Source organism: Gekko japonicus, unplaced genomic scaffold (genome assembly GCF_001447785.1).
Source record: "Gekko japonicus isolate JY-2015 unplaced genomic scaffold, Gekko_japonicus_V1.1 scaffold1548, whole genome shotgun sequence".
Lineage (NCBI taxonomy): Eukaryota > Metazoa > Chordata > Lepidosauria > Squamata > Gekkonidae > Gekko > Gekko japonicus.
The window spans coordinates 146,213-165,154 of NW_015170328.1; the positions used below are offsets into that span (position 1 = coordinate 146,213).

At 49.6% G+C, this 18,942-nt stretch overlaps 1 protein-coding gene across 1 annotated transcript in view; it reads left to right on the top strand.

The window, feature by feature from the left end:
• Positions 1 to 18,942, top strand: part of OTUD5 (OTU deubiquitinase 5) — an 83,285-nt gene that overhangs the window by 8,239 nt on the left and 56,104 nt on the right. Inside the window, exon 4 of the mRNA XM_015418112.1 lies at positions 15,179 to 15,272. Coding sequence (XP_015273598.1) covers positions 15,179 to 15,272 — 94 coding nt within the window. The remainder of the gene's footprint in view (positions 1 to 15,178; positions 15,273 to 18,942) is intronic.

Consider the following 18,942-nt stretch of genomic DNA (forward strand, 5'->3'; position numbering starts at 1 on the left):
CTTGCGAGGGATTATTGGACCTTTCCTAAGATCTACATTCAGTAAAGGCAGAATTAGTTTATCCTTTTCCCAGTGTTTTAAACGTTCTCCTCGCACTGGCCGGGCAAACCAGAAGCAAGACCAAACGTGGCAAGCGAGGGCAGCCACAGTCGAAGAGCCTGGCACCATCGCCTTAAGATGGTTTTTTGGAAGCGATGTGAAATCCAGATGTCAGAGGACTGAAACAGAATCCTTGATGCTTTGGAATTCAGATGAGAGTTCTGCCAGACGCAGCAGCAGCAGTGAGATTGAAAAACCATTCCCCACTCCTTGGGGGGGGGGGAGAAAAAGGCAGCTGTTTTAAATTGTAGCACTGGATTTCGCCTGAACGCTTCACCAGGGAGGGAGAGATAGGTCTTAAAAGTAAGAACCGGGCGACAAAGAAAAGAACCGTTTAGGAAAGCGATCGAATTTATTTCGAAGAAGAAGCCGGTTGGATATTTCTGCATTTTTAAAGATGTTCTGTTGACCTTTCTCAGAAGCCCAGGGCAGTCTGTTTACAATCGTACAAAGGCCACCCAATTAAGAAGAGTAACATATATTTAGTTCAGAGGCATCCATACGGCAGCGTCGCTCAAATTACAAACTCAGCAAGCCTTCCCCCTGCGCCCCCCCCCTTGCTGGCACGCTAGTTCTAGCTGCCACGTTTCCATAGGATGCACATGACTTGGGATGTCAGCAGCCATTCTCAGCGCTGCAGAAATGTGCAGTGGGGGTATGACAGTGTGGCGCCAGCCATGGCCGTATGTGGCTAACCCCCGGCTACCACAAGGCAAGTCTGGGGGTGGATTTATGTGTGTGCTTGTTGTTTTGCAGTGCTGAGCAACCTGAAGCAGGAGACTTTGTGTTTGAAGGGGGGGGGGCTAGGGAAAAATAGGGGTTTTCAGGGTATAGGAAAGCTCTCGCAGTGGTATTTGATACGCGATTATTGTTTCAGAAATGCATGCCGTTGCGATGCCTCTGGGAAATGGTTCAGCTCAGACAGCCCTCAAGGGAAGAGGGTGCTGAGTTCAGTCACTGCAACGTCTCTGTGTGTTCTCACTGTCTTCACATGGTCTCCAGACACCACTGCTGGGTGTCACGGGTCAGTCTTCTGACAAGACACTTTGGAGAAGGTGGTCTCATCCTTCAGGTTATGCAGTGCGGCCCCAGTTGCTGGATAGGCTTCCTCTTTTGACAGCCTGGCCAAGATCAACAGGCCTGTTTCTGTGGCAGACACGGCCACACCTGTTGCATCTCAGCAAGCATTCCATTGGCCTCTCAGGTGTTTGCTGATGTCCCACTTGCCCTCAATCGAATACCAGTGACCTTCACTGTACTTTGGTACTGAACTACTAGGACTTCAGCTCTCCACAAACATGGGGGATTCTTTTCCCTATCCGGTAGACAAGGCGGGCCCGTGAATTTCTCCCGAGAGGATGCTGAGCTGTCTCGAAGGTGTTCTTCTTCTTCACATAGATCGAGCCTGGCAAATAAGCTCACAACAGTTACTAGCCCACTTGGGTTTTTTTAAAATAATATTTTAATTGCGTATATAATTCATATTTCATAAGAATAATTCATATCCTTGTACATTATACTCCTTTTCATAATTTAAACATGTGCAAAGCAATAATGAGGTTACATTCCAACTGTATAACTAACAGATTAGACTTAAGCCCAGTCCAGTTTGTAACCTCTTCTTTTCCTATTCCCTTATCCTGCCCGCATATGAAACCACCGCACAGCTCCCTCTAAATAGCATTTTTCCTTAAGTCATCCTTTAAATCTTCCAATAAGTTATTCTTTTTTTTTCTTCTTTTCTGTTCATTCTGTCGTTATTGTTTTTTCCATCTACTTCTACACCTAAAAAGAAAAACGAAAGCTGGACAGGGTTACCTCTGGTACTGGTGCTGAAGACATAAACTAGTTTTCATCACGTGGCATGTAAAGCGGGACAAACTTTGGCAAAGCTTCCCTGCCTGATGATCCGGCGGCAATTATAACTCACCACAGGTGATGCAGCTAAGTCTGTTGGCCAAGAATTTGGTCAGGCTGTGCCTTTAATATTACACGAACTCTCTGGAAATAGGAGTTTTGGTCTCCATCTTCCACATTCCCATCACCATCCCAAAGTCCTGACCGCAGGACTGCCCGTTGAGGCGCAAGTGCCCAAAGGGACAGAAAGCTTCCTTGTTATGGTCTGTGGCTGTACACAGTCTTCTCTATGCATATGTTAGCTTACCAAGCTGCTACATTAAGTGGAACTTATTCTGTGCCTGTAGTTGGGTAAGCATTCCTCTATAGGCGGGATATAGCAAGATGAAATGCAGAAGAAATATACATATTGGCAATCAGATTTGAGCTGTGCACCCTACTCTAAGTAATATCAAATCCAAGCATTTAGTGTTCTGTAAACAAATTATAAAGCAGCAGCAACAGGTTTAACCAGGACTGAAGGCTTTAGAGCAGGGGTGTCAAACATGTGGCCCAGGGGCCGGATTAGGCCCCTGGAAGGCTTCCGTCAGGCCCACAGCGGAACTGGCCATTTCCTACTTCCAGTTCTAGTTCTGCTGCCGCACCATAGCTTGCTTCGCCAGACTCTCTTAATCACTCAGCCATTTCATGTTTTAACCTGGGTCCTAGAACTCTGAACATGAGATTTCGGTGGGGAATGTCAATAAATCAAAAGTAGGTTTGCAGCTTACAGAACTAATGTTTTAAGCATGTTTTTATTTTAAGTAAAAAAAATCTTCGTGTCTGTGTCCTTTATAAAGTTTATATCTCTGCTACCTGGCATTACATTTTATGACACACATGGCCCGGCCCAACAAGGTCTCATTTATGTCAGATCCGGTCCTCATAACAAATGAGTTCGACAACCCTGCTTTAGAGAGAAGAGATTGGATTTATAACTCGCCCTTCACTACCCAAAGGAGTCTCAGAGCATCTTACACTCTCCTTTCCCTTCCCCTCCCCACAACAGACGCCCTGTGAGGTAGGTGGGGCTGAGAGGGCTCTTTTCAGGACTGCTCGTGAGAGAACAGCTCTGAAAGAACCTGTGACTGACCCAAGATCACACCAGCAGCTGCATGTGGGAGAGTGGGGAGTCAAACCCGGCTCTCCCAGATTAGAGTCTGTGCTCCTAACCACAACACCAAACTGGCTCTTAGAAGGCAATGCGCATCCCGGAGCCAGCGCTGCTGGTGGTCCAGCTATGTCCAGAGGTGGAACCACTGCATTCAGGAACAGCTGTCAAATCTGGATTCCTCTGAAGTGCATCCACACTTGGACTGCTTGTTTCCATCTGTGGCGTCTCCAAAATGTTCTGTAGATGTGCGCACACACCTCCCATGCCACTCTTGCAAAGAGGGAAAGGTTGAGAAACTCCTGAAAAATTGGTTGTGACCCAAACACCAAATTCCTACGGCATGTTAAAGAATAAAAAAGTAGTGGATGACACCTTACAGGAGTTGAGTTTTACACAGGTGGAGGGTGGCGTGCAATGCTCCCTCTAAGCTGTGGAGTCTTGTGAGCAAAAATTCTGCTTTGTGAGCTACTGGCATTAAAGTTGTCAGCGAGTGGTTTGGCTACTGCATCAATTAGTTTGCTCTGGAGTCATCCCTCCTGAGCTAAGAGGAAAATGCGTGAGCCGGAGGCTAAAAAACTGTGAGCTCGCTCACACGAACTCAGCTTAGAGGGAACATTGGCACTGGTGTGTTGGCTCAAGGTAGCGTAAGCAGAGTATACTGAAAGCCCCTGTGGGTAAGGATTGTGCCACGTATCTAAAGTGCCTGCCCTATGGTTGGCACCAAGGGGTTCAGTCTGGGCAATAGATGCAGAACGGACAAAAGGAAATACTTCTTTACCTAGAGAGTACTTAAAATGTGGAATTCTCTGTGAGAGGATGTAGTGTTGGCCACCGGAATAAACGGCTTTAAAGGGGGATTAGATAGATTCATGGCGTATAGGACTATCAGTGGCTATGAGCCATGGTGACTGAGGGGAATCTCCACGTTCAGAGGCATTAAACCTCTGAATTCCAGAGCCATGAGGCAAGACCGGGGAAGGTTTTGGCCTCCATGCCCTGTTGTTGTTCCTTCAGAGGAACTGGTTTGGCCCTCCAGAGGAACTCTCTCTCTATGTGAGAAAGGGTGCTAGACTAGATGGGCCACTGGTCCGAACCGGCAGGGCTGTTCTTATGGGCAGTAGCAGTAGTGTAACCTTGTCCTAAAAACAAATGGGGCTATGAAATGCATCGGGCTTTCCAGTGGTGAGTCCTACAAGCATGGGATGACGCCGCTACAGTTCTGGTTAGGCTACTACTTAGCAATTGTACTGTGGTGGTGGAAGGTTGCTGTAAGGAGCAGGGAGATGTGGTCAGCAGGGAAAGCTGAAAGTTTTAAGGGCTGGTCAGTGTAATGTAAGATATTAAAACAATTTCCTCTTTGGGGGATCCACACCAGCCCATGTGATACGGTTGTAGAACTGCTCTGTGGCTCAAATCTACAAGGATTTCTTGCTTCCCGAAACACCCCCTGAAATATTCCTGAGGGATGGGGGGTACCCACATCACAGTGTTTTGAAAAGGGGAGAAGTGAGAAAGTCACACAGTGCAGACGGCAAGGGACATTTCCTGCGGGAGCGCACAGGAGCGGAGCTCCGGCAGTAAGGAGCCCAGAGGGCGGGTACATGCAACAAGCCCCCCCCCCGACCCGCCTTCAGGTACAAGCTCTTCCTCCTCTGTGAGGGCAGATCTGCACGTTCCAACCCCAGTAACTAGCAATCCAAAACAGTCCAGTGGAGCCTGAGCGGTGGGTATTGCCTTCTGACACACTTCTGGTGATGTCAGGGGGTGTGGCATATGCTACTGGGTTCCTGCACCTCTTTTTCTACAAATTGACCCCTGGCAGATGGAAATTGTTCCATCTGTGAAAACACCCCAGTGGATCTAACCCTGTTATGTTTCCTGCATGGAAAGAATTTCTGTGGGGAGAAATGGTACCAACCTGCATGTGGTAGATGATCATGCCTAATGACTGTGTGCATTTTTTTGGCCAGCTGCTCCTTTCCATCATGCCTATATATGCGCATTCCAGTTTGAGATGTGTTTGTGGGCTTGTTGCACGTGACCATGGGTTTTAGGGTCTCTCCTTCATTAAATCGCTTCCTGTGAAGGAAAGGTATAACATAAATTATCCTCATTGTTTAAAAGACAGTTGGGACCTGTCAAGCTTCCAAGGCAAGGAGAACCCAGAGACAGTAACTGAATTCCTGTCACTGCTCTTTTGTTTGCACTTAGTGCATGCATGTATTATATTAGGTATTCTTTGTCCTTGAAAATGCCATATGAATGGTAAGGAGGGCTGAACCAAGAAGATAAAAGAGCCAGTTTGGTGTAGTGGTTAGGAGCGCGGACTCTAATCTGGGAGAACCAGGTTTGATTCCCCACTCCTCCACATGCAGCTGCTGGTGTGACCTTGGGCCAGCCACAAGTTCTTTCAGAGCTGTTCCCTCAAGGGCAGTTCTTGAGAGAGCTCTCTCAGCCCCACCTCCCTCACAGGGTGTCTGTTGTGGGGAGGGGAAGGGAAAGGAGATTGTAAACTGCTCTGACACCTTTGGGCAGTGAAGGGCGGGGTGTAAATCCAATCTCTTCTAATTTGAACTTGTTTTGAGCAGTGTCATGGCAGAACCAAAGCAGAGAGCTGAATCAGAGGTTGGCAAGCAGCAAGCTTGCTTCTCCTTGGGCATCCTTTCACGCTTCACACAGCAGTCGTTCCATCTTATGTGAGAAGGGCAGTCATGCTTCCTCAAACACACAAGGCACACGTGCCAAGGAACCGGGATCGGACATAGGCTTGTTTGATTGGGCTGTTGAAGGTGATGGGGTCGTTACTGTCTTATTAGCGTATTGAAGCATTCTGGCATGTTGCTCATCAGAGGAAGTTAACAATTAAAACACACACGTGAGCAAAGCACAGGAATCGGCTCCAGCTCTCTAAAGGCCAGGGGCTCAGTGGCAAATAACCCCGGCATAAAACATGGCACTGCACGGCAGATTGTGAAACTGCTGCCCACGTAGACAGGACACAAGTAGACCGAGAAGCTGAATTTCGATAAAGAAATAGTAAGGAAGGTTTAGATAAGGTTGGTGAAGGTGGACTGGTGGAGAGACAGGAGGAAGAAGAGGAGATTGGATTTATACCCTGCCCTTCACTACTCGAAGGAGTCATAGAGCGGCTTACAATCTCCTTTCCCTTCCCCTCCCCTCCCCACAACAGACACCCTGTGAGGTAGGTGGGGCTGAGAGAGCTCTTTCGAGGACTGCTCCTGAGAAAACAGCTCTGAAAGAACTTGTGACTGACCCAAGGTCACACCAGCAGCTGCATGTGGAGGAGTGGGGAATCAAACCCAGATCTCCTAGATCAGAGACCACATTTGTTAACCACTATTTATTTATTTATTTTTCACATTTATATCCCGCCCATCCCGTAAACGAGCTCAAGGTGGGTCACAGCATGTCAATAAATACAATAAAATTGAACACACATTAAAGCAAAAAAACCAGTAGTCACGCTTGCCGTAGGGAGAATCCGGCCCATCGATGTAGCTAGGTATGGCTGGTTATCAGTGGGTGGGAGACCGCAGCCTCGGGGGTGGGGTCATATGTGGACACCCACTGCCTCAGCCAAAGGCCTGGTGGAACAGCTCCGTCTCGCAGGCCCTGCGGAATTGAAGAAGATCCCGCAGGAAAAAGCCCTGGCCCTGGTCGAGGCTAGGCGGATGTCCTTTGGGCCAGGGATCACTAGGAGATGTTGACTCTCAGCGCATAAGGCTCTTTGAGGCATCTATGGCAACAGGCGGTCCCTTAGGTCTGTTCGTCCCAGGCCATATAATGCTTTGAAGGTGATCCCCAAAACCTTGCAATGAATCCGGTACTCAACTGGCAACCAATGCCGCTCACAGAGCACATGCCGTATGTGAGCCCGCACAGGTCCGCCGCATTTTGTACCAGCTGTAATTTCTGGATTTACTACACCAAACTGGCTCTTGGTCCTGGAAAAGGGGGAGGCTATTGGTCCTGGAAAAGATTTGCCGCAGAAATGGAAGCGTCTTTTTTTGGCTTTCCTTTCAGAAGACTTGGGGCGCTGTGGGGCTTCCATCATATTCCTTCTGCTAGTGAGAGAAGAGCGTTGCATCTGTTTAGCCGCACCTGGCAGAAATCTGGAGCAGCTGTTGACCGGTGCCATGAATATCTTGTATTGATGGATGGGTAGAAACGTCCTGAGTGTAAATGAACAGACGCCGTTCTGAAAGCCGGAACCGTGTCTAAAAGTAACCCTGTGCCCAGCCAGTAGCAACACACCAGCACGAAATAGGTGCCTTCTCTTTCTCTCCCGCCTTGCGTTTCCAGGCTGGGGACCCACCAAGTTTGAGTCTGTTGACCATAGCAAAGGCTTACGATTTCCATGTTCTGTGAAAAAGACTCACAATGTGCCTTGAATACAGAAATAGCCAGTAGCAACACACCAGCGTGAAATAGGTGCCTTCTCTTTCTCTCCCACCATGCGTTTCCAGGCTGGGGGCCCGTTTGAGTCTGTTGACCATAGCAAAGGCTTACGATTTCCATGTTCTGAGAAAAGGCTCACAATGTGCCTTGAATACAGAAAGTGCCGTCTGTGTTATTAACTGCTGTCAGCCCTGCTGAGCCTTTTTGTGTCACTTGGGTACCTCTCAGGCAAACCTGGACGGCATCGGAGTCCAGCAACCAAGACGATTAGGGGGTTGGAGCTCCTTTCCCAAAAGGAAAGGCCAAAGATGGGGAGTAGATTCAGGACAGATAAAAGGAAATATTTCTTTACACAGAGAGTGATTAAAATGTGGCATTTGCTGCCAGAGGATGTAGTGATGGCCACAGGCATAGACAGGTTTAAAAGGGGATTAGATAGATTCATGGAGGATAAGCCTATCAGGGGTTACTAACCATGGTGACTAGAGGAACCTTCACCTTCAGAGGCAGTAAACCTCTGAATCCCAGAGCTGGAGGCAGCATCAGGGAAAGGCCTCAGCCTCTCTGCCCTGTTGTTAGCTCTGTCCAGAGGAACTGGTTGGCCACTAGTGGGCTTCTAGTGTCCTGGCCCCACATCTGGACCTCCTGATGGCACCTGGTATTTTTGGCCACTGTGTGACTCAGAGTGTTGGACTGGATGGGCCATTGGCCTGATCCAACATTGGCTTCTCTTATGTTCTTACCAGCCTGCTACCCGTGCTTCGCTACGGTATTTAAGTTCCGTAAATCCAGTTATAATACTGATGATGTGAAATTTGAAATGTGACGTTTGTTGTAGGAATTCTAACAGAGAAGATTGTAGTGTAAGAAATGAAGTGAGATATACGTACTTTTTTTTTCTCTACTGAGGGACCTCTCTGTAGACCACATGGGTGGTTCTGCCCTCAGGTGCTAGGATCACCAGGCTGCTTGATGAGCTCACTCTGGAGCAGGCCACATAGAAGTGTCCATTTAAGAAGCGGTCGTCTCCTGCTACCTTCCTCGAAAGTGATGGCATCTCTACTTGTGTTCCTGGATTGATTTGCTCATACGGAGACAGTGTTGCTCTGAGCACCTCAGGGTGCTCTCACTGGTACTTGGCCTGTGCAGCTCAGTGCACTGCAGGAGTACTATGTGCAAATGTCTTTGCCGCATTTCTAAGTTGCCTCCTCCTTGTAGCATTGGTGTATCTGGCTCGACATTTGCCAGGAGGTTTCTTGGGGGCAGTAAGAGGTGAGAGGTGTGAGGGGGAGTTGGTGTGAGGGAGTGGTGATGTGGTGGACATTTCTTCAGGTTCATGAGGGAGGCACGCATCGAAATGACTCCTAGAAATGTCCTTTACTATCTCCCCATAAACATTCATACCCTGGCCTTGCTCCTACACCTGACAGACACCGACCTGTCTGGTGTTGGGAGGGATTGTATTTAAAGGCATCAGGGAGGCTAGGCCAGCAGCAGTGCTAAGGCAGTCCTGCTGAGCAAACCTCCCTGGCGGCAGTAGGTTTCCCACCTCCTCTCCTACGCCTGTCCAGTGTAGGAGGGGGGAGGAGTATTAGAAGCTACAGTGGAGGTGGGGCTGCACCTGACAGACAACCGCCTTTTAGGTGTAGGAGATGGAGGGAGTGTGTTAGAAGCCATCCCACCTCCTCTTCTACACCTAACAGGCAGCTGCCTGCCTAGTGCAGGAGGGGGAGGAGTATTAGAAGCTACAGTGGAGGTGGGGCTGCACCTGACAGACAACCACCTGTTAGGTGTAGGAGGTGGGGGGAGTGTGTTGGAAGCCATCAGAGAGGCTGGGCCAGCAGCTTTGCTTCACCTCTCAGGTGGTTCTTGGCCAGGCCTGATTTCCTCAACTGTCATTAGTGTCTGCAATCCCCTGTAACTGTTGGGTTTGTTTACCTCAGAACACGGAGCTCTGCGCCTGACCAATCAGAGAGTGGGGGGTGCAGAGAGGCAGCTGCCTGGCAGCTGCATAGGAATAAATGGGGGAGCACTTTTCCCCCCTTTTGACCCACTTAGGGGTCGAATTTCTAAAAAATCCCTTCTTGGCGAGCCCCTACGCCACGGTGGGAGCACTTTCCCTGAATTTGGTGTGTCTAGGCCCAGCGGTTTGGCCTGTGCATTGATTTTACAGTGAGGGGACATTCTTTTATATATATAGATGAATGCTTCGACGGCTCGGCCTCTATGCAGTGTTGTTGGCTCTGCGTGAGACGGGATGCTGGACTAGAGGGACCACTGGTCTGATCCAGCAGGGCCCTTCTGATGTTCTTCTGAAGGCCTTGGCCTCTGTGTCCTGTTGTTGGTCCTCCAGAGGAACTGGCTGGCCATTGTGTGAGACGGGATGCTGGGCTAGATGGACCACTGGTCTGACCCAGCAGGGATGAGACGGGATGCTGGACTAGAGGGACCACTGGTCTGATCCAGCAGGGCCCTTCTGATGTTCTTATGAAGGCCTTGGCCTCTGTGCCCTGTTGCTGGCCCTCCAGAGGAACTGGCTGGCCACTGTGTGAGACAGGATGCTGGGCTAGATGGGCCCTCACTGGTCTGATCAAGCAGGGCTCTCCTGATGTTCTTCTGAAGGCCTCGGCCTCTCTGCCCTGTTGTTGGCTCTGTCCAGAGGAACTGGCTGGCCACTGTGGGAGACAGGATGCTGGACTAGGTGGACCACTGGTCTGATCCAGCAGGGCTCTCCTTATGTTCTTAGGGGCACTGTGTTCATATAATGTAGATTATCAGCCCTCTTTAACCAGGGCCCAGATAATTCTGCATGATCTGTTGCTGTCCATACATACCCATATTCTTGGGTCACCTCGACAGGTCCGGATCGGTGTGCCCCACTGCTGGAGGTGTGGTGGGTGGTCTTTTCAGCCATAGCACTGAGGCTGTGGAGCTCCCTCCCAAGGGAGATCCTCCGGGCTCTTTGTGCTTTTAGATTGTGGATGAGAATGGTGCTGTTCCAGGAGGTTACTGTTTATCTGATCCTTATGGCAGCTCACTGCACGAGCTGTTTTCCCCAACCGTGCTTTGCTTGCTCTTGGGGTTGTCTTTTTGTGCAGTAATTCTATGTGTGTGGGTGTGTGTGTGTGTGTGTGTGTGTGTGTGTGTGTGTGTGTGTGTTTAATACACTAAACTGTTTGGGAGCAAAAAATAGAACATACATAGTTTAAAGAAACGCACCATCAAGCACATTGCGCACGGCTATGTTATCAGCAGAACGCCTCTTAACCTCTAGGAAGTCGGCTGATCTGCCTTTCTGCCAAGTCACAAGTTTAGTGTGGAGTTGTTGCTGTGTGTTTACAGTTGTCTGCCACTTCAAAGGTTTTGCCCAGTTCTGTCTTGCCCTAGCTGCAGTGCTCCTGACACTTATAGTTCAGAGCCCTGTCCCTAGAATAGACTGTGACTTCTAACCCACTTCTAAGACCCCTGTGGCTAATGCGCTTGGCATTTGGGGAGAAGGGGGTGTAATGCACAATCTGATGCAGCCTGTTGAGCCACAACTTCCAGTAAACCGACTCCTGTGTGAGTAGCAAAATTGTTATGTCGGATCAGCGCAGTTGTTGTGAAATGGTTTGTTGGTGTTCTGATGGCTTTCATGGTCTGTCATCAGCATGGCTAGAAAAACACCGAATGGGACTTCAAGTCTAAAGCGGTACCATGTTATCCGCCATGGGTTCTGGCTTTTTCTCATGGCCTCCAGATACATCCCCCTTCATTTTTTCACAGACACACCCCAAATCAAGTTGAATATTTCAGAAGTGGCTCGTTTGACCCCTGAGATGTACCGGGAGGAAAAGGCTCATTAGCTTTTTCAGGGGGCTGTGGATAGCACCAGGTTTCCTTATTATATAATCATACAAGAAGGTGTAGTGTGAAAGCTTGAATATTGCACATAAAATAAAGAGTTTTATTCAGAGGACTTCACTTTCAAAGATCAGCTATTTTTTGCTGGATACGTGTATTCCTTGCAATCACACTAGACCTGGGGTGTCAAACATGCGGTCTGGGGGCTGGATCAGGCCCCCGGAGGGCTTCTGTCAGGCCCGCAGTGGAACTGGCTGTCTTCTGCTTCTTCTTCCAGTTCTGCTGCTGCTTACAGATAGACACCTGAACAGCATACTTTCTAGATTGCAACAGGACAGACATTTTGATGCAATCATTCAGAGCAAGAGATGTCAGTTATCAGACACTGTTAAATAAACAAAATATTGCAAGAGTGCTGATGTTTTAAGCATGTTTTTATTTTAAGTTAAAAAACCCACCCTTTTTCTTTGCGTCCTTTATAAAGTTTCTATCTCTGCTACCTGACATTACATTTTATGACCCACAAGAGAGACCTCGCATAGACGTGCAGGCTCAGTGACTCCAACCCCCAGTTTTAAAATTTTGGATTCTCGTTAAGCAGCTGGCTCTCACCAACCCAACGTTTGCCCTAGCCGGTGGCACTAAGGTCGTGTTGGCCGAAGAGCCATTTTTATCTTGCCATAGGCTAGTAATGGCAAATCCCCATTAAGAACTGGTATTGGGCAGGCAGTTATAGGAATTGCTAAAGGACATAGCAGGGAGAAAGGGTCAGAGGGTAGCCATGTGAGTCTGTAGTAGACCAGGTAGATTTGAGTCCGGAAGCACCTGAGTAGCACCTGCCAGACTCAGATCTAAATGGGAGAAAGGACTTTGCCAGCCTGTGAACTTGCACATTGTCTCGGCCACCAGAAGATGGCAGTACAGCCATTTATGTCATAGAGATTTGTCGAGGAGTGTAGTATTTCGAGTGCTGTCTTGTCATGCTGAGTTGATCTTAGGCAGGGGTGGCCGAACTTGCTTAATGTAAGAGCCACGTAGAATAGACGTCAGGTGTTTGGGAGCCGCTGGGCGTGAACAAATCTTACACACACGGTTTTGTTGGGAAATAGGCAGATTTGCTTTTTATTAACATTAAACGAGACGGCCAAAAAAAAAAAAAAACCAAAAGGGGGTAAAAACAGATATTGATAATGATATCGATTGGTCCAATGATGCTTATTTGTTTGCCGATGATATCGATCTGTCTGAGAGACAGAAAGCGAGAGAGGTGGAAAGAAAGAGCCAGTTTGGTGTAGTGGTTAAGTGTGCGGACTCTAATCTGGGAGAACCAGGTTTGATTCCCCACTCCTCCACTTGCAGCTGCTGGTGTGACCTTGGGTCAGTCACAAGCTCTGGCACAGCTGTCCTTGAAAAAGAGCCGTTTGTGTCAGAGCTCTCTCAGCCCCACCCACCTCACAGGGTGTCTGTTGTGGGGAGGGGAAGGGAAAGGAGTTTGTAAGCCGCTCTGAGACTCCTTTGGGTAGTGAAGGGCAGGATATAAATCCAGTCTCTTCTCTTCTTCTTCTTCAAATGTGTTCTCCAACCTCCCCCCCCCATACCTCTAAGCCAGCTGGGGGGGGTGGGCTTTGAGAATCCATTTAGAGCTAAAGTTGCTTTCTTTCTCTGCTCCACCCTACCTCATGCCTACCCATGGAGGGAGACACTGACTGGGGAAGGGAAGACCGAACAGGGAGGCACGCCTCCCCTTTCCTTCCCTAGCCGCCCTGCTGGGAGCTGCACAATACGTGCGAAAGAGCTGCATGTGGCTCCCGAGTCGTAGTTTGGCCACCCCTGATCTACAGGCTGAGGGAGGTGATCTTTGATAGGCCTTGAAAGATGCGGCAGGCTGCTAGGACATCCCCCCCCCCCGAACACTGACTTGAAGCGGTTCCTGCTTCAGGAATAGCCCTTGACGGAGGCACCGCCCCCTGTAGAATTTCAGTCTGGACGCTTGCTTTTCACGGTGTTGATAGCGATGCCCCGAGTCGGATTTGTCCGAACGCTGAGAGTCCACTGAACTCATTCTGCCAGATCTGCTGCAGTTTCAAGCAGAACTGTACACAGTAGAGCAAAATTTGAGTCCAGCACCACCTTAGAGACCAACAAAAATAAACCAGGGTGGAGGCTTTCTTGAGAAACTTCAGTGAGCTTCTGGACATTTTTGTTGGTCTTCAAGCAGCTACTGGACTTTAGTTTTGTTTCACTACTACAGACTACCCCGACTTAGATAGCTCAAGTTAGCCTGATCTTGTCAGATCTCAGAAGCTAAACAGATCTTGTCAGATCTCAGAAGCCCTGGGAAGTATTTGGATGGGAAACCTCTAGAGTTGTTATGTGGAGGCAGGCAATGGCAGACCACCTCTGAACGTCTCTTGCCTTAAAAACCCTACAGCCAGGGTGTCAAACTCATTTGTTATGAGTGCCGGATCTGTCCTAAATGAGACCTTGTTGGGCTGGTCTATGTGTGTCATAAAATGTAATGCCAGGTAACGGAGATATACACTTTATAAAGGACACAAACACAAAGGTTTTTTTTACTTGAAATAAAAACATGCTTAAAACATTAGCACTCTTGCAACATTTTGTTTATTTAACAGTGTCTAATAATTGACACCTCTTGCTCTGAATTATTGCATCAAAATGTCTGTGCTGTTGCAGTCTCGAGTATGCTGTTCAGGTGTGTATCTGTAAGCTGCGAACCTACGATGACGCAGCAGCAGCAGAACTGGAAGAAGCAGCAGAAGACAGCCAGTTCCACTGTGGGCCTGAAAGAAGCCCTCCGGGGGCCTGATCTGGCCCCCGGGCCGAATGTTTGACACCCCTGCCCTACAGGGTCGCCATAAGTCTACTTTGACCTGACAGCAAAAGACAAGAACAACTACAAGCTAACACAGCTCCCCGTCTGAAGGTGGAAAGAATTTGACACCGGAAAGAATTAATTTCTGTTTTAAGAAGCAGATTCTCAGCCCTCTGTGTTAGAGTTGCAAAATCAGACAGGGACTTTTGCAAAGGAGCTCTGACATGAGAGAATATATGCAAGATATCTGGATACAGAGCAAGAGAAGGGCCTGTATATGGCTGTGCTGGTGTGTCTTGAAGGGCCTGGGCTCTTTGCAGGTGTTGCGCATGCACTCCCAAATGTATCCATGTTTCTCTGTGAGCAGGAGGGGCAAAGAGTGGTTCGGTGCTGTGTCAGTTCCTCCATCATTCAGTTTCTGTGCTAGGTTGTCTGCCGCATTCTCCGCGTGGTCGTAGAAGCACTATAGCCCTTTCCCATAGGAGTCGAGCACCCACCCTAGGGAGAGGCTGTGGCTCAGTGCTAGAGCATCTGCTTGGCATGCAAAAGGTCCCAGGTTCAACCCCCAACATTGCCAGTTAAAAGGGTCAAGTAGTAGAAGGTATGGAACAATCTCTCAGACACTGCAGAATCTCTTTCAGTATCAACAGGGGACGCTGATCTTGATGGACGAGTGGCCTGGTTTGGTGTAAAGCACCTTCTTTCGTTCACAGTCACCCCGTGTGATAACTGCCGTCATTGGAACATTGCTGGGAATGTATCCAAGTTGATTTGGGGGCAATGAGCATGGTGGTTTCTTGACCTATCAGCTTCTAGGGGGCAGCAGAGCTGTCTGCATGGGGGAAGCCCCTTTCTCCTCCAGTGTGGTTTTCCCAAGTGGTACCCTGAAGAGAAGGCTACAGGGGGGGTTTCCCTGGCTTGGGAACGGGGATGCCGTCTAACTTGCTGACATCTGCCCCTCCTGTCCCCAGCAGGAGCACAGGTTCGAGAAGGCACTGAGAGAGAAGAAAGGGTTCATCATAAAACAGATGAAGGAAGACGGGGCCTGCTTGTTCCGGGCTGTGGGTAAGTCCTGCCTCCTGACAGCTCTTCCCTTTGCAGAGGTTGGACCGCAGCAGGCAGCACGGGAGCTGGGTGGCAAAAAAAAACAAAACACCAGCCCCCCCAAGGTCTCTCCAAAGTCCCCCTAGGCAAACCAGTGTTTGATCTCAGGGTTCGATCGTGGATCTGGCAGTTGTGTTTAGCGTTTGGCAACATTTTGGGACTAGGACACCTGCGCGGGGTGTGTGCAGAAATCTCAGCACACACACCCCTGTTTCCAGGGGTATGGCGTGCCCCTCTTTGGCATCTTTGCTGGCCAAGCCTGGGTTCCGGGCAGCCGCTCAGAATGGGATCAGAGAGATGCCACATTCAGCCAGTCAGGACGGGGGAAACAAGGGGGCTGCCGGTGACCACGTGGGTCCAGCAGGGCCGTGTGAAGGGAAGGGACAGTGGAGGTGCATGAGTGGCCACGGGTGGCGGTGGCAGCCACCAGAAGCCGTTTGAGCGTGGCCCTCCAAAAACCGCCTCCGCCGCTCGTTTGACGGATTGGCAGACTTTGTATCTTGCCTTCCTGCCTAGTCGTGGCCTCCACGGCAACTGACAGTGAAGACAGTGAAAACAATGAAGACCAAAACTACCGTACAGATCTAAAATAAGGAAAACGCTGGTTAAAATACAGGGCAGGAAGGGAGGGACCATTGAGGGAATGCCAGGTGAAGCATCGAAGGGAATGCCAGGTGAAAAGTCTTCACCAGTCGGGGGAACGGGGCCAGGTGGATGTCCCCATGGAGAGAGTTATCTAGGTTTGGTCTCAGAGGTTATCCGTGTCGGTCTGCCACAGAACAAGCAGATTCAAGCCCGGCAGGATCTTAGAGACCAACAAGAGGTTCAGGGCGTAAGCTTCCAGGAGTCCAAGCTCCCTTCGCCAGGGGGCCACCACCAAGAAGGCGCTTTCTCTGCTTGCCACCCGACTAGCCTCAGACGGCAGGAGCAGCAGACGCAGGGCCTCAGGCATTGTATTTTATTTCACTTCGTGAGATTTTTATCACACTCCTCCGCCCTCGTATGCAACTGTGGCAGTTGGGTAGGTTCCTATGGGGAGTTGGCGGTCCACCCATACACAGCGTCTCTATTACATTCGGCTTAGTGAATGCTGGGTAAGGAGAAGAGGACAGCACTCTGTAGGAAGGGTTCTCGCCCAGTCAGCAAAATTGTGTGTTTCATGTTGTCGATTTGCTTGCAACTTTGGGACCCCTGCAAATGAATTGCCTCCGAAATGTCCCGTCGTTCACAGACCTGCTGAAGTCTTCCAAACCAAGGGCCGCCGTGGCTTCCTTGGTGAATGTGAATCCGTCTCGCGTTGGGCCTTTGTCTTTTCCTGCCGCCTCCCACTTCTCCCAGCAAAATTCTCAAGTGTGAGTAGTCCGTAAAACAGAGGGTGAGATGTATTCTGTAAACAGGGGCCCCAGTGCTTTTTAAGCTGAAGTTTCCTTTGTCTCAGGGGAGGCCTTGAAGATGCAAAAGCTGAGTGACCCTCCATTATTTTTTTTAAATGCCATTTTAAAAGGTTCCATTCTGTTCCGTCCGGTTCCCCACACACACGCCTTCAACCGCCTCTCTGACATTTCTGCTTGGATATCTCATCGCTATCTCGGGCAGATACGTGCAAGATTACACTTCTTATCTTCCCTCCAAAGCTGTTCTCTCACTGATGCTTCCATGTTGTCAAGGATTGTACTGCTCACTTTCTTGACCAGACCACAAGTGCTGGCTGTCTTTGACGTTTTGTTCACATTTGCTCCCCACACGCCGTCTGTTTCCAAGGCGTATCATCTTTCCTCATTGTGAATAACAGGGTCAGTTTGGTGTAGTGGTTAGGAGTGCGGGCTCTAATCTGGGAGAGCCAGGTTTGATTCCCCACGCCTCCACCTGCAGCTGCTGGATGACCTTGGGTCAGTCACAGTTCTCTCAGAGCAGTTCCTGTAAGAGCTCTCTCAGCCCCGCCTCCCTCACAGGGTGTCCGTTGTGGGGAGGGGAAGGGAAAGGAGTTTGTAAGCCGCTCTGAGACTCCGAGTGAAGGGGAGGGGTATAAATCCAATCTCTTCTTCATCTCTTCTTCTCCGTTCCTTCAGCTAAAACCATATTTCAAACTCTCTATGTATCTCACAAAGACTGTTGCAGCCTTATCCACTCTGCCCTCCCCTGGCCATACCTCGCTCGTCTCTCCTCTCTCCAGAACTCTGCCACTAAGACAAAATCCTTTACTCTTCTCATAATTCATGCCATGGGCTGGACTCAACAGTCTTGTCAGCAAAAGATGCTCCCCTCCCCTTCAGCGGTCCTTTCCAAGCTTGGAAAAACAGATTTCTGGTTTTGCGTGTCCTCAAAGCAGACTAACCTCCATCCAGGTCATGGGGGAGCTTCAGTGGGGGGGTGGAGAAGGGTGTGACATTGCCATGGCCACCCCTCTTCCATCAGAGCAACTCCCCTCAGGTTTGAGGGGCGATTCTGGTCTCCTTCCCACCTCCTCAGTGCATCCTCCTGGCTTGTACGGTCCGTGTAGATCTCCAGCCCCAGAAATCAACTTTCTGGGGGGTTGAAAAGAATTTTTTTGGGGGGGGGAGGAAAGATCTGTGATCCTCGTGCCCAGGGATTGCTGTATCCAACCCCCCTCCCCCGTTCCTTAAACCCCCCTTAAACGGGCTTTGTATCCCGTTCCCTACCCAGCACGAGCTCCTTCCCCTTCAGGGTCCTCTAGGACGGCTCCACCCTTCTCGTTCCTTTTGTTCCCGGGGCTGGAGCTGAAGGCCGTGTCCACACATTTCCCCCCTGCAGACCCTGTGACGTTCTTTCTCAAGGTCCACCCCAGGAAGCCACATTTTTGTGGCAATCGGTGGGTTGCAAAGAGAGCGGAGAGGCAGGGAAATTTCATTCCATTGACAAAAAAATGTACCCAAGCTTCACCCTTCAGTGTCTGCGGGCTTTCACTCCTCCAACTCAACCAGCCTCAGACCCATAACGGCCTCTCTCTTCTTTCAGTGTCTCCATCCATTCTGTTGCATATGCCTCAAACCCCGTTCTAGATGGGTCTCTCTTCTCTCTTCATAAGAACATAAGAGATGCCAATGTTGGATCAGGCCAAAGGCCCATCCAGTCCAACACTCTGTATCCCACAGTGGCCAGAAATACCAGGTGCCATCAGGAGGTCCACCAGTGGGGCCACTTCCTTCAAATCTCTCCTCCCCACCCCCTGTAGAAACAAAGCAGGTGCAACTGCAGGTGCCCTTGGGCTTCCTATTATGCTTGCACATCATTCCTCCCCTTCCTCTGTCAAAAGTCAGGCTATAAGGTCCTCTCACCCTGTTTTTAACGCCTTAAGGTGCTGCAAATAGAGAGAGATGGCCTGGTTCAGGTTCTTGTAGAAGTCCGGGCTGAAGACCAATGCTCCCTCTAAGCTATAGAGTCCAGTTTGGTGTAGTGGTTAAGTGCACGGACTCTGATCTGGGAGAACCGGGTTTGATTCCCCACTCTTCCACTTGCACCTCCTGGATGATCTTGGGCAAGCCGTAGTTCTGATGAGAGCTGTTCTTGAAAAAGAGCAGTTTCTTTCAGAGCTCTCTCAGCCCCACCTACCTCACAGGATGTCGTTATAGGGAGGGGAAGGGACAGGAGTTTGTAAGCCGCTCTGGGACTC